General features: G+C 35.8%; 1 protein-coding gene across 2 annotated transcripts in view; it reads left to right on the forward strand.

Moving 5' to 3' along the window:
• Positions 1-14,908, forward strand: part of EYS (EGF-like photoreceptor maintenance factor) — a 1,786,799-nt gene that overhangs the window by 442,144 nt on the left and 1,329,747 nt on the right. For both annotated transcript variants that reach the window (XM_078001263.1, XM_078001264.1), the window contains exon 10: positions 97-210. In XM_078001263.1, coding sequence (XP_077857389.1) covers positions 97-210 — 114 coding nt within the window. The remainder of the gene's footprint in view (positions 1-96; positions 211-14,908) is intronic.

Below are 14,908 nucleotides of genomic sequence, written 5' to 3' on the forward strand. Positions count from 1 at the left end.
AGATAAGTGAATGAAAAGCTTGTACAAATTTAAAAATTACTTGATACATGCCTACCTTGTTAACACTTAACGTATTTTTTTTACTATTTTCCAAAGGTACAAGATGTGAAATAGATCTAGATGAGTGTGCCTTACATCCCTGCAAAAGTGGAGCCACCTGCATTGACCAACCTGGTAATTACTTCTGCCAATGTGGGCCTCCATTTAAAGGTAATGAACACCGAGGGAGAAGGAAGAGCAAACATAATTAACTTTAAAAATCACTTCTGTCTCTTGTCTGAACTCATTTCGTCTTCCGACAACATTATTAGTCCTTCATTTTCTTAAAGTCAGCTTCTAAAGTGGTCAACCAATTATTCCTTAGGCAGAAACTACAGTGAAATTAGTTTTATTTGCATACACACTAAAATAGTTGAGTTTCTTATTTTTCTATTTGAAAGGTCACCAATGAAACCAAAAGATACAATTTAAAAAGTAAGGAATATATTACCAGCCTATCATGTTATATTTGAAATATTCTTCCATATTATTTAATTTCTCATGAAATTGTCAGGTTTTCTTTTTTTCTTTCTAAACTAATCATCTGTTTAATTTTTCAGTGTTCAGCTTTGATGATAATTCTTTAGCTTCAGTTCAGGAATTGTATTTTTTCTCAATACACTAAACAAATCCTTGCTTTGCCTTATAAATATGTTCATATATTATTGCAACTAGTATATAGAAACTAATTAATTGAGTACTTCCTTGAACTTTGGTATCTCTTTCTAAGCTAAGAAATTTGAAAGTGGGGGGCGGAGCAAGATGGCCGAATAGGAGCAGCTCCAGTCTCCAACTCCCAGCGCCAGCGACACAGAAGACCGGTGATTTCTGCATTTTCAACTGAGGTACTGGGTTCATCTCACTGGGGAGTGCCTGACGATCGGAGCTGGTCAGCTGCTGCAGCCCGACCAGCGAGAGCTGAAGCAGGGCGAGGCATTGCCTCACCTGGGAAGCGCAAGGGGGAAGGGAGTCCCTTTTCCTAGCCAGGGGAACTGAGACACACAACACCTGGAAAATCGGGTAACTCCCACCCCAATACTGCGCTTTAGGAAACAGGCACACCAGGAGATCATATCCCACACCTGGCCGGGAGGGTCCCACACCCACGGAGCCTCCCTCGTTGCTAGCGCAGCAGTCTGTGATCTACCAGCAAGGCAGCAGCGAGGCTGGGGGAGGGGCGCCCGCCATTGCTGAGGCTTAAGTAGGTAAACAAAGCTGCTGGGAAGCTCGAACTGGGTGGAGCTCACAGCAGCTCAAGGAAACCTGCCTGTCTCTGTAGACTCCACCTCTGGGGACAGGGCACAGTAAACTAAGACACACAGACACCTCTGCACAGACGCAAACGACTCTGTCTGACAGCTTTGAAGAGAGCAGTGGATCTCCCAACACGGAGGTTGAGATCTGAGAAGGGACAGACTCCCTGCTCAAGCGGGTCCCTGACCCCTGAGTAGCCTAACTGGGAGACATCCCCCACTAGGGGCAGTCTGACACCCCACACCTCACAGGGAGGAGTACACCCCTGAGAGGAAGCTTCCAAAGCAAGAATCAGACAGGTACACTCGCTGTTCAGAAATATTCTATCTTCTGCAGCCTCTGCTGCTGATACCCAGGCAAACAGGGTCTGGAGTGGACCTCAAGCAATCTCCAACAGACCTACAGCTGAGGGTCCTGACTGTTAGAAGGAAAACTATCAAACAGGAAGGACACCTACACCAAAACCCCATCAGTACATCACCATCATCAAAGACCAGAGGCAGATAAAACCACAAAGATGGGGAAAAAGCAGGGCAGAAAAGCTGGAAATTCAAAAAATAAGAGCGCATCTCCCCCGGCAAAGGAGCGCAGCTCATCGCCAGCAACGGATCAAAGCTGGACGGAGAATGACTTTGACGAGATGAGAGAAGAAGGCTTCAGTCCATCAAATTTCTCAGAGCTAAAGGAGGAGTTACGTACCCAGCGCAAAGAAACTAAAAATCTTGAAAAAAAAGTGGAAGAATTGATGGCTAGAGTAATTAATGCAGAGAAGGTCCTAAACGAAATGAAAGAGATGAAAACCATGACACGAGAAATACGTGACAAATGCACAAGCTTCAGTAACCGACTCGATCAACTGGAAGAAAGAGTATCAGCGATTGAGGATCAAATGAATGAAATGAAGCGAGAAGAGAAACCAAAAGAAAAAAGAAGAAAAAGAAATGAACAAAGCCTGCAAGAAGTATGGGATTATGTAAAAAGACCAAATCTACGTCTGATTGGGGTGCCTGAAAGTGAGGGGGAAAATGGAACCAAGTTGGAAAACACTCTTCAGGATATCATCCAGGAGAACTTCCCCAACCTAGTAGGGCAGGCCAACATTCAAATCCAGGAAATACAGAGAACGCCACAAAGATACTCCTCGAGAAGAGCAACTCCAAGACACATAATTGCCAGATTCACCAAAGTTGAAATGAAGGAAAAAATCTTAAGGGCAGCCAGAGAGAAAGGTCGGGTTACCCACAAAGGGAAGCCCATCAGACTAACAGCAGATCTCTCAGCAGAAACTCTACAAGCCAGAAGAGAGTGGGGGCCAATATTCAACATTCTTAAAGAAAAGAATTTTAAACCCAGAATTTCATATCCAGCCAAACTAAGTTTCATAAGTGAAGGAGAAATAAAATCCTTTACAGATAAGCAAATGCTTAGAGATTTTGTCACCACTAGGCCTGCCTTACAAGAGATCCTGAAGGAAGCACTAAACATGGAAAGGAACAACCAGTACCAGCCATTGCAAAAACATGCCAAAATGTAAAGACCATTGAGGCTAGGAAGAAACTGCATCAACTAATGAGCAAAATAACCAGTTAATATCATAATGGCAGGATCAAGTTCACACATAACAATATTAACCTTAAATGTAAATGGACTAAATGCTCCAATTAAAAGACACAGACTGGCAAACTGGATAAAGAGTCAAGACCCATCAGTCTGCTGTATTCAGGAGACCCATCTCACACGCAGAGACATACATAGGCTCAAAATAAAGGGATGGAGGAAGATTTACCAAGCAAATGGAGAACAAAAAAAAGCAGGGGTTGCAATACTAGTCTCTGATAAAACAGACTTTAAACCATCAAAGATCAAAAGAGACAAAGAAGGCCATTACATAATGGTAAAGGGATCAATTCAACAGGAAGAGCTAACTATCCTAAATATATATGCACCCAATACAGGAGCACCCAGATTCATAAAGCAAGTCCTTAGAGACTTACAAAGAGACTTAGACTCCCATACAATAATAATGGGAGACTTCAACACTCCACTGTCAACATTAGACAGATCAACGAGACAGAAAGTTAACAAGGATATCCAGGAATTGAACTCATCTCTGCAGCAAGCAGACCTAATAGACATCTATAGAACTCTCCACCCCAAATCAACAGAATATACATTCTTCTCAGCACCACATCATACTTACTCCAAAATTGACCACGTAATTGGAAGTAAAGCACTCCTCAGCAAATGTACAAGAACAGAAATTATAACAAACTGTCTCTCAGACCACAGTGCAATCAAACTAGAACTCAGGACTAAGAAACTCAATCAAAACCGCTCAACTACATGGAAACTGAACAACCTGCTCCTGAATGACTACTGGGTACATAACGAAATGAAGGCAGAAATAAAGATGTTCTTTGAAACCAATGAGAACAAAGATACAACATACCAGAATCTCTGGGACACATTTAAAGCAGTGTGTAGAGGGAAATTTATAGCACTAAATGCCCACAAGAGAAAGCAGGAAAGATGTAAAATTGACACTCTAACATCGCAATTAAAAGAACTAGAGAAGCAAGAGCAAACACATTCGAAAGCTAGCAGAAGGCAAGAAATAACTAAGATCAGAGCAGAACTGAAGGAGATAGAAACACAAAAAACCCTCCAAAAAATCAATGAATCCAGGAGTTGGTTTTTTGAAAAGATCAACAAAATTGACAGACCACTAGCAAGACTAATAAAGAAGAAAAGAGAGAAGAATCAAATCGACGCAATTAAAAATGATCAAGGGGATATCACCACCGACCCCACAGAAATACAAACTACCATCAGAGAATACTATAAACACCTCTACGCAAATAAACTGGAAAATCTAGAAGAAATGGATAATTTCCTGGACACTTACACTCTTCCAAGACTAAACCAGGAAGAAGTTGAATCCCTGAATAGACCAATAGCAGGCTCTGAAATTGAGGCAACAATTAATAGCCTACCAACCAAAAAAAGTCCAGGACCAGATGGATTCACAGCTGAATTCTACCAGAGGTACAAAGAGGAGTTGGTACCATTCCTTCTGAAACTATTCCAATCAATAGAAAAAGAGGGAATCCTCCCTAACTCATTTTATGAGGCCAACATCATCCTGATACCAAAGCCTGGCAGAGACACAACAAAAAAAGAGAATTTTAGACCAATATCCCTGATGAACATCGATGCAAAAATCCTCAATAAAATACTGGCAAACCGGATTCAGCAACACATCAAAAAGCTTATCCACCATGATCAAGTGGGCTTCATCCCTGGGATGCAAGGCTGGTTCAACATTCGCAAATCAATAAACATAATCCAGCATATAAACAGAACCAAAGACAAGAACCACATGATTATCTCAATTGATGCAGAAAAGGCTTTTGACAAAATTCAACAGCCCTTCATGCTAAAAACGCTCAATAAATTCGGTATTGATGGAACGTACCTCAAAATCATAAGAGCTATTTATGACAAACCCACAGCCAATATCATACTGAACGGGCAAAAACTGGAAAAATTCCCTTTGAAAACTGGCACAAGACAGGGATGCCCTCTCTCACCACTCCTATTCAACATAGTGTTGGAAGTTCTGGCTAGGGCAATCAGGCAAGAGAAAGAAATCAAGGGTATTCAGTTAGGAAAAGAAGAAGTCAAATTGTCCCTGTTTGCAGATGACATGATTGTATATTTAGAAAACCCCATTGTCTCAGCCCAAAATCTCCTTAAGCTGATAAGCAACTTCAGCAAAGTCTCAGGATACAAAATTAATGTGCAAAAATCACAAGCATTCTTATACACCAGTAACAGACAAACAGAGAGCCAAATCAGGAATGAACTTCCATTCACAATTGCTTCAAAGAGAATCAAATACCTAGGAATCCAACTTACAAGGGATGTAAAGGACCTCTTCAAGGAGAACTACAAACCACTGCTCAGTGAAATCAAAGAGGACACAAACAAATGGAAGAACATACCATGCTCATGGATAGGAAGAATCAATATTGTGAAAATGGCCATACTGCCCAAGGTAATTTATAGATTCAATGCCATCCCCATCAAGCTACCAATGAGTTTCTTCACAGAATTGGAAAAAACTGCTTTAAAGTTCATATGGAACCAAAAAAGAGCCCGCATCTCCAAGACAATCCTAAGCCAAAAGAACAAAGCTGGAGGCATCACGCTACCTGACTTCAAACTATACTACAAGGCTACAGTAACCAAAACAGCATGGTACTGGTACCAAAACAGAGATATAGACCAATGGAACAGAACAGAGTCCTCAGAAATAATACCACACATCTACAGCCATTTGATCTTTGACAAACCTGAGAGAAACAAGAAATGGGGAAAGGATTCCCTATTTAATAAATGGTGCTGGGAAAATTGGCTAGCCATAAGTAGAAAGCTGAAACTGGATCCTTTCCTTACTCCTTATACAAAAATTAATTCAAGATGGATTAGAGACTTAAATGTTAGACCTAATACCATAAAAATCCTAGAGGAAAACCTAGGTAGTACCATTCAGGACATAGGCATGGGCAAAGATTTCATGTCTAAAACACCAAAAGCAACAGCAGCAAAAGCCAAAATTGACAAATGGGATCTCATTAAACTAAAGAGCTTCTGCACAGCAAAAGACACTACCATCAGAGTGAACAGGCAACCTACAGAATGGGAGAAAATTTTTGCAATCTACTCATCTGACAAAGGGCTAATATCCAGAACCTACAAAGAACTCAAACAAATTTACAAGAAAAAAACAAACAACCCCATCAAAAAGTGGGCAAAGGACATGAACAGACATTTCTCAAAAGAAGACATTCATACAGCCAACAGACACATGAAAAAATGCTCATCATCACTGGCCATCAGAGAAATGCAAATCAAAACCACCATGAGATACCATCTCACACCAGTTAGAATGGCAATCATTAAAAAGTCAGGAAACAACAGGTGCTGGAGAGGATGTGGAGAAATAGGAACACTTTTACACTGTTGGTGGGATTGTAAACTAGTTCAACCATTATGGAAAACAGTATGGCGATTCCTCAAGGATCTAGAACTAGATGTACCATATGACCCAGCCATCCCATTACTGGGTATATACCCAAAGGATTATAAATTATGCTGCTATAAAGACACATGCACACGTATGTTTATTGCAGCACTATTCACAATAGCAAAGACTTGGAATCAACCCAAATGTCCATCAGTGACAGATTGGATTAAGAAAATGTGGCACATATACACCATGGAATACTATGCAGCCATAAAAAAGGATGAGTTTGAGTCCTTTGTAGGGACTTGGATGCAGCTGGAATCCATCATTCTTAGCAAACTATCACAAGAACAGAAAACCAAACACCGCATGTTCTCGCTCATAGGTGGGAACTGAACAATGAGATCACTCGGACTCAGGAAGGGGAACATCACACACCGGGGCCTATCATGGGGAGGGGGGAGGGGGGAGGGATTGCATTGGGAGTTATACCTGATGTAAATGACGAGTTGATGGGTGCAGCACAGCAACATGGCACAAGTATACATATGTAACAAACCTGCACGTTATGCACATGTACCCTACAACTTAAAGTATAATAATAATAAATAAATTAAAAAAAAAAACAAAAAAAAAAAAAACAAAAACATTGTATCACCAGTACCTAGATTAAATCTGGCACCTATTAAGTACTTAATAAAAACACAGTAAAGGAAAAAAAAAAAAAAAAAAAGAAATTTGAAAGTGTTCAACTAAGTAAAATTAATTTAGATATTTTAAAGTTATACCTATTTACCTTGGAAAGTATCTTATAATTACTTATGAAAAGTATAAGATTGTATGCCCCACTTCAAATATTTTGCATCTATTTAAACACACTAAGTTATAGCTTTCTTACTATTAAATGAAAGTAAGAATATACCTAGCTCATTTAGTTGAATGTGATTTAAATGAGAAATGTTATATAAATACCACAATGTCTGCCAGAAATTAAAAATAATTGTTTACTTATACTTTCCAATAATGTTCTAAGATATATGTAATATTTATATAATGGACAATATTTTATCATGTTTGGGTAGGTGGGATATCAATACATACTTATTTAATCATGCATCTTTAAACATTCGCAGGGAATGGCCTAAATAATCTCAGTAAAAATATTAGGTTTCATTTTTTATTTTTTGAGGGAGGATCTCACTTAGTCACCCAGGCTGGGGTGCAGTGGTGCTATCATAGCTCACTGCAACCTCTGCATCCAGGGCTTAAGTGATCCTCCCCTCAGCTCCCGAGTTGAGAGGACTACAGGTGCATGCCATCATATTAGTGTAGTTTTTGTATTTTTGTAGAGATGGGGTTTCACCATGTTGCCCAGGCTGGTAGACGTCATTTTAAAAATAACAGTTTTTCTAATGCCCAGATTTTTGTTTCTCATACGTTCTTCAATTAAACAAAAATCAAATCTCCTTAGAGATCTGGCTAATTTTAGGATTAAGGCATGGAATATAGCTTGAATAATATTGTAATGCTAAAAAATATGAAAGTAATTAAACACAAAAGTATGAGATTAAGTCAATGGAAGGAGCTCCCAATGATCAAAGTTAGAATGATTTGAGCACCAAAATAAAGGAGTATTGATCGGTACCCAAAATATAAATATGTAAGAGTCCATATTAATGGAAATATATGATTGATTAAATAAATGAGAAATAATAGACACATCTTTTTGTACTATAGTACCAAATAACTTATTTGGTACTTGAACGTAAGGAGGTGGAACAAAACTCCCCATCTCTTAAATTTGGACAGCAGATAGTGACTGGCTTTCAAAGAGTATGGCACGTAAACAGGGGGTCGTGGAGGGAAGAGCAGCTTTACAATGGAGAAATCTGACAATTGCTACCTCAGCCACGTGATCAAGGTTAACATCAACATTCGCAGTCATGTTAATAACCTAAATTTTTGATATGAAGTGATCAGAATGACACTTTTTGACTCTTACCTTCCTTTCAAAAGTGCATTTTCCAAGTCCAGTCATCAAAAAATTACCAGACAAATCCCAATTGACAGACATTCTAAAAAATAACTTGACTAGAATTTCTCAAATCTGTTAAGGTCATCAAAAGCAAGAAAAGTCTGAGAAACTTTAAAAACTAAGAAGAAGCCTAAGGAAATATTACTTCTAAAAGTAATATGGTATCCTGGAAGAGATCTTGGAACAGAAAAAAAGACATTAGCTTAAAACTAAGGGAATAAAAATAAAGTACAGATGTTAGTTAATAACATCAATATTGGTCCATTTGTTCTGACAAATGTACCATAGTAGCATAGGATATTAATACAGGGGAAAGTTGTTATAGAGTATACAGAACCTCTCTGTACTACCCTTGCAACTATTCTGTAAATCTAAAGCTAGTCTAAAATAAAAGTTTAATTAAAAAATAAACAATTGCAAATAATTTCTGATTCAAAATATTTTACATTAGGCTGGACATAGTGGCTCATACCTGTAGCCCCCTCACATTGAGAGGTTGAGGCAAAAGGATTGCTTAAAGCCAGAAGTTCTAGACCAGTCTGGCGAAAAAGCAAATCCCTGTCTCTAAAAAATAAAAAGGAACGGGCGTGGTGTGGCTCACGCCTGTAATCCCAGCGCTTTGGGAGGCGGAGGTGGGCAGATCACCAGGTCAGGAGATCGAGATCATCCTGACTAACACAGTGAAACCCCATCTCTACTAAAAATACAAAAAAAAAGAAAAGAAAAAAAAAAAATTAGCCGGGCAAGGTGGCGGGCGCCTGTAGTCCCAGCTACTCTCCGGAGGGTGAGGCAGGAGAATAGCGAGAACCCGGGAGGCGGAGCTTGCAGTGAGCCAAGATAGCGCCACTGCACTCCAGCCTGGGTGACAACGAGACTCCGTCTCAAAAATAAATAAATACATAAACAAACAAATGAAAAATAAATAAATAATAAAATATTTAAAAAAAAAAAAAAAAAAAAGGAAAAATGAGCCAGTTGTGGTGGCATGCTTGTGGTCCCAGCTACTCAGGAGGCTGAAGCAGGAGGATTGGTTGAGCCCATAAGTTTGAGGCTTCTGTGAACTATTATTGTGCCGCTGTACCCCAGCCTGGGCGACAAAGTGAGACCCCATCTATAAAATAAACAAAAAACAGTAACAAAAGAAAACCTAAAACCAAAACCAAAATCAAAATATTTTCCATTAAAACAAAACAGAATTTGTAAAGCATGAATAGAAATGTTAGGTAATCAGGATTATTTTAACCTTCATATACCAACTACTAAATATTTTAATCTATGAATTATAATGAAAAGGATTCTTCAGTTAATGGTAGTGCCTTAGCTTTATGTGGTACATTAACATGTTCAATGGAACTGTACATAGATAAAACAAAAAAGCAAAAACACGGTTAAACTATTTTAAAATGCATGTGCTTAATAATGTATAATATTTTTCTAGTAATCACATCACATAAATTTATAATGTAGCTACCCTATCCTAGAGATAAATATATTCTAATTCAGTTTATATTCTTTTCAGCTGGAAACATGCCTTGTATATCAGAAGCTGGATACGTGTTTATCTTTTTCTTTTGCTCCTAGGCATAGGCTTAATTATCTTGTATTTAGATGAGACAATGTGAATGAATTCTAACCAACAGAAAATCAATAGTAGTTTTTATCTTGCAATGTGGTTCATAAAAATATCTTACAGTTTTTAACTTTTTCATTTCTTCTACATTCTTGATGGAAGGGAGTTGCCTGAAAAACTAGAGAAAAGCCAGAAGATGGAAGGTCCCTAATTCTTACATAAAAAGATATTCATGGACCAGGAATACCCCTATTATACTGAGAGATAAGAAAACAAATTAATTTATGAGTTATTATTGTGCTAAACCACTAAGGTTAAGGTACTTGGTTCTTTACAGCAACCAGCATTGTTAAGAATTACTCTTTGAATGCTAGTAGCAAAGACTTTCCTTGAATACCTCACTAGAATTGATTTTTATATTGTTATAAATAAATAAAATTTTTGAAAAAAGTGTATAATCCATTTATGAATTCAATTTCTATGCAAAAAACACAAATAATTTCCTTTTGTAAAACTTAGTACCTCTTTGTTTTCTGTTTAAATTTGCTGTGAGCCTGTTGGTGATTTCATAGTCTTTTTCCCAAAGAAAGAAAAATAATGCACATAAACAATGTACCTCCAGGATGACACATTAAAATCACAAGATTAAGTTGGTAAATTTTTAGTTGATTCAGTAATTTGATAAGTATACTTGTTTGGAATTCAATAGATACAGGTTAGCAAAATATGTCCTGTGGGAGAATATCCAGGCCTTTACCTGTTTTGTGCCTCTCAGAAACACCACTATACTCATTAATTTATGTATGGTGGATTCCTGCTTCAGCCGTAGATACAGAGTATATGTTCTCTTTGCTTGTAAATCCTAAATTATTTACTATCTGGTCCTCTATAGAAAACATTTGCTGACCGCTGGTGTAGAAAATGCTCAAACAATAACCTATTTTTTAAGCTAATTGTGGCGTTTGTTGATAGAGTCCAAGTTTTATCTATTAGATGTTTATTTGCACAAACATATGTTTTGATAAAATGACGTCTATCATCTTCTTTTTTATATAAGAAATAGGTGACTCTGCCCCATTGTAGTAGGTTAAATTCATAACTGTTTTCATTTTAAGTAAAATTTGTAGCATAATAATATATAATTTTATGAGTTTATGCATTTATGAATTTGAAAATATAAAGAATATATACAGTTACTGTTTAGCAAATACATGAAATTGTAAGATATGGTGCCTTGCATGTTTTTCTGAGAATTTACCCTAGTTCGAACATTTTTCATTGATAGAAGTTATGTTTTATTACTAGTTATAACTTTTTAAAGCACATACTGGAAAAAGGAATTTGTCTGAAAAGGGAATTGTGCTTATATAGTCCATTTATGGGAACAATAGAGAATAATTAGAAAAATCTTGGTGTAATTACTTCTGTAGAGCTGAATAATGCAGTGTTTTTATGCATGTTAGTTTCTAGTACTAAAATTACAGATCCTCCAAAAATAGCATAGCTTTCATACAAAATGTTATTAATGCTATATATGTTTTTTGATATCTGTGGAATCTTTTTTCTTCTGTTTTTAAAAGACAAATAAATATGGAAAATAAATCCCTTAATACAATTCTTTTTCCACTAAGTGTTCATCCACTGGCGTAAGTGGTTAGCTTTGATTGAATCTGGCTCCCTTTCAAATTCTAGTCTTAGAAACTGAACTTAGCAAATGAATTTCAAATATATATTTCTTTTTGAAGGAAAGGGTATTTTCATTTTGTTTTCTGTTTACTATGGATGAATTTTTTTCTTCAGAAATGAATAAAAATTTTAATATGTAAAAATGAATTTTTACTTTCCCTGATAAAATTATTATAATATACCTGAACAAATCCTCATACTTTTCATGTAACAAAGCAGGATACAGACTGCGTACATATTATCCATGTTTGGATACTACAATTTTCTATCTTAATTAAAATAAGACGATACAAGGAAGTCATTTCCAATAAGCACTGTTGTCATTAACCTGTCTATTGTCATGGCCAATGATTGCTTTCTGAGGCACTCTTTGTTAAAGCCCTCTATGCCCAATACTTCCAAAAATGAATTGTGATATAAATTTGTCTTGATATACAAAATGTATTAAGTAGAGGATTTTTTGTTTTGTGTGTAATGTAAATGAGATTAAATAATGCCTCAAAGTATAAATTGTCTTTCTACATAAGAAAAGTAATTATTAAGCACATACATAAATGCACACACACAAACACACACACAGACACACACACACACACATACACCTGGGATTAAGCACACTTACTCATCTTTCCCCCAGAACTAAATGGAGTTGAGTATGTGAAAAATGCTAGTTATAACTATTTCCTTAAAAAATATTATAATCAGTGCCAACCAATAAGGCAGCCCTGACTCAATCAACAATTTTAAATTCTAAAACTAATGTTCAAGAAACATAAGAAACATAATGAAAGTAAAGAGAAGAGACTCCATCTCAAAAAAAAAAAAAAAGAGAGAAGATAACTGCCTACCATGTAAATGTTGTTCCTGACAAAATTGAGGCAGTGTCCTATTTACCAATGAAGTATTTAAAGAAACAAAGTATATTTGGAATAGGACTGCTTTCTTAGTGGGTAGAAAAGACCACAATACTCAAATTGTCTATTATTAATATTGCCTATTAATATATCAGGGATACTGTAATCTATATGAATTTAATGCTAGTACCTACAGAAAGGTATGATTAAACTCTCTGATTCTATGACTTTATCTTTTTTTAGATTCCACATATAAGTGGGATCATGCAGTATTTGTCTCTTTGTGCCTGACTTAACGTTATGTACTCCAGGTTCATCCAAGAGGAGGTATTGGGAAAAGGATACAAAATTTCAGTTAGATAGGAGAAATAAATTCAAGATGCCCTGTACAACATGATGATTATAGTTAAAAACAATGTATTATATACTTAAAAATCATTTACAGATTAGATGTTGTGTTCTCACCACCTCAAAATGTGTGTGAGGTAATACATGTGTTAATTAACTTAATGTATACATGCATCAGAACATCATACTGGGTGCTGACGAGTTGATGGGTGTAGCACACCAACATGGCACAAGTATACATATGTAACAAACCTGCACGTTATGCACACGTACCCTAGAACTTAAAGTATAATAATAATAAAAAATAAATAAAACAAAACATCATACTGAATGCTACATATATACATATTTAATTTGTCAATTTAACAATAAAGTATGATTCACAATTCAAATTTTAAAATGTGAATTTACTGGCATCAAACTAAATTGTTCATGACTTTATAATTCATAAAATGAAACTTGTACATACTGAATTTCATTAAATGAAGGTGTTCTGGGGGAAAATAATGTTGCATATATCACTGTTAAAACAATCGTCCTTGTATTTCTGTCATGTATTGGTGCTGAGAAATAAGTTGTTACTCTTCTAAAATACAAAAGTTTTCAATAGCTAATACAAAAAAATAAGGCTTTGTCATAAATTATTGCTTGATTCTCAAGAAAGTAAGTACTTAATAAGAATGTCATTCTGATAAAGCTACATATAGACAAGTAAAATGAAAATGTTTGAGCAAATGTCTTATCTGCTAGAGCTTTAAAGATACATGTCTCTAAATGTGTAGTAATTAATATAAAAAGCTGAAATGGTAATTAGCCTTTAAACATGTTTGCAAAAGAAAGTAAAGAAGAACAAAACTCAGCAAAATAAAAATGCTTAAGTGTGTTGGAAGCCAGAATAATAATGCTATTTTCTGGATAGGACACTCTGTTATGGGAACTTGTAATTAGAAAGCAGATTTAAGTATATATTTTTAAGTGCTTGTGAAGTGAAAAAGACTGGAGTGCAGATAATGGAGCAATTAGTTTTTCAGCCTTCACAGGCGATATTCAGTCATTCTTGTGTCAAGCTACAATGGGGAACTACAGATGCTGTAATTAAATGCTCCAGTCTACTCAATCTACAACTATACTAAAGGTTCTTGGAGTATAAAATATTTTGGCTGGGCTACCCAAACAACCACCTCTAATGTTCTGGAAATGTATTAAAGTCAAGTCCAGATCAATTTAGAATATTAACCAAAAGTCAATTAAATTTCTCTAATGAAAATGACAATATGCGTATTATTTTGGAGGAGTGGTCAAATAAATTGAATGAACTGTAAAATGCTGAGTCCATAATAAGATATTAATCCAATAGAAAAAAGATTCATTAAATAGTTGAAATTAATGTTGTCTTACATTTGTTCTGTCTAGCAATTAAACAGTAAATATGGAGCAAATATTGGTTTTTATTAGCAGCATTGTGTTCTTCTTCCTGGTGATTAAATCATTACCTTTAGTTCAATGTAAGTGCTACCATGCTAAGGTTATTTTGACAGCAAGCATATAGGGAATCTGAGTGAAAGATGTGAATATTTCTATCTGCCATTTAAAACAAATTTTTTTATTATTATTATTTTATTTATTTTTTAAAAAAATTTATTTATTATTATTATACTTTAAGTTGGGAGTTATACCTGATGTAAATGACGAGTTGATGGGTGCAGCACACCAACATGGCACAAGTATACATATGTAACAAACCTGCACGTTATGCACATGTACCCTACAACAAATTTTTTTTTTGCTTCTTTTATTCCTTTCTCTTATTTTTATTTTAGATTCAAAGCTCTTTAATATGTTGGCCAAGCGTGTATTTAATTCTATTTTAATTTTATTTCCTGTGAATGGACCAGACCTATTTATTCCTTCTTCCTTTATAACCTATTGGCTGCTCCATTTGGGTGGCTAATTATATTTGACTATATTTTCTGTAAAATAAGCATATCAAGTAAAAAAAAATACTGTAATTGACCATAACTATAAACATATTATATAGTTTTATCAACAGGTTAATGTGCAGCCCATCCCAGCTGAGTTACCTATTATGTGCA

Source organism: Macaca mulatta, chromosome 4 (assembly GCF_049350105.2).
Source record: "Macaca mulatta isolate MMU2019108-1 chromosome 4, T2T-MMU8v2.0, whole genome shotgun sequence".
NCBI lineage: Eukaryota > Metazoa > Chordata > Mammalia > Primates > Cercopithecidae > Macaca > Macaca mulatta.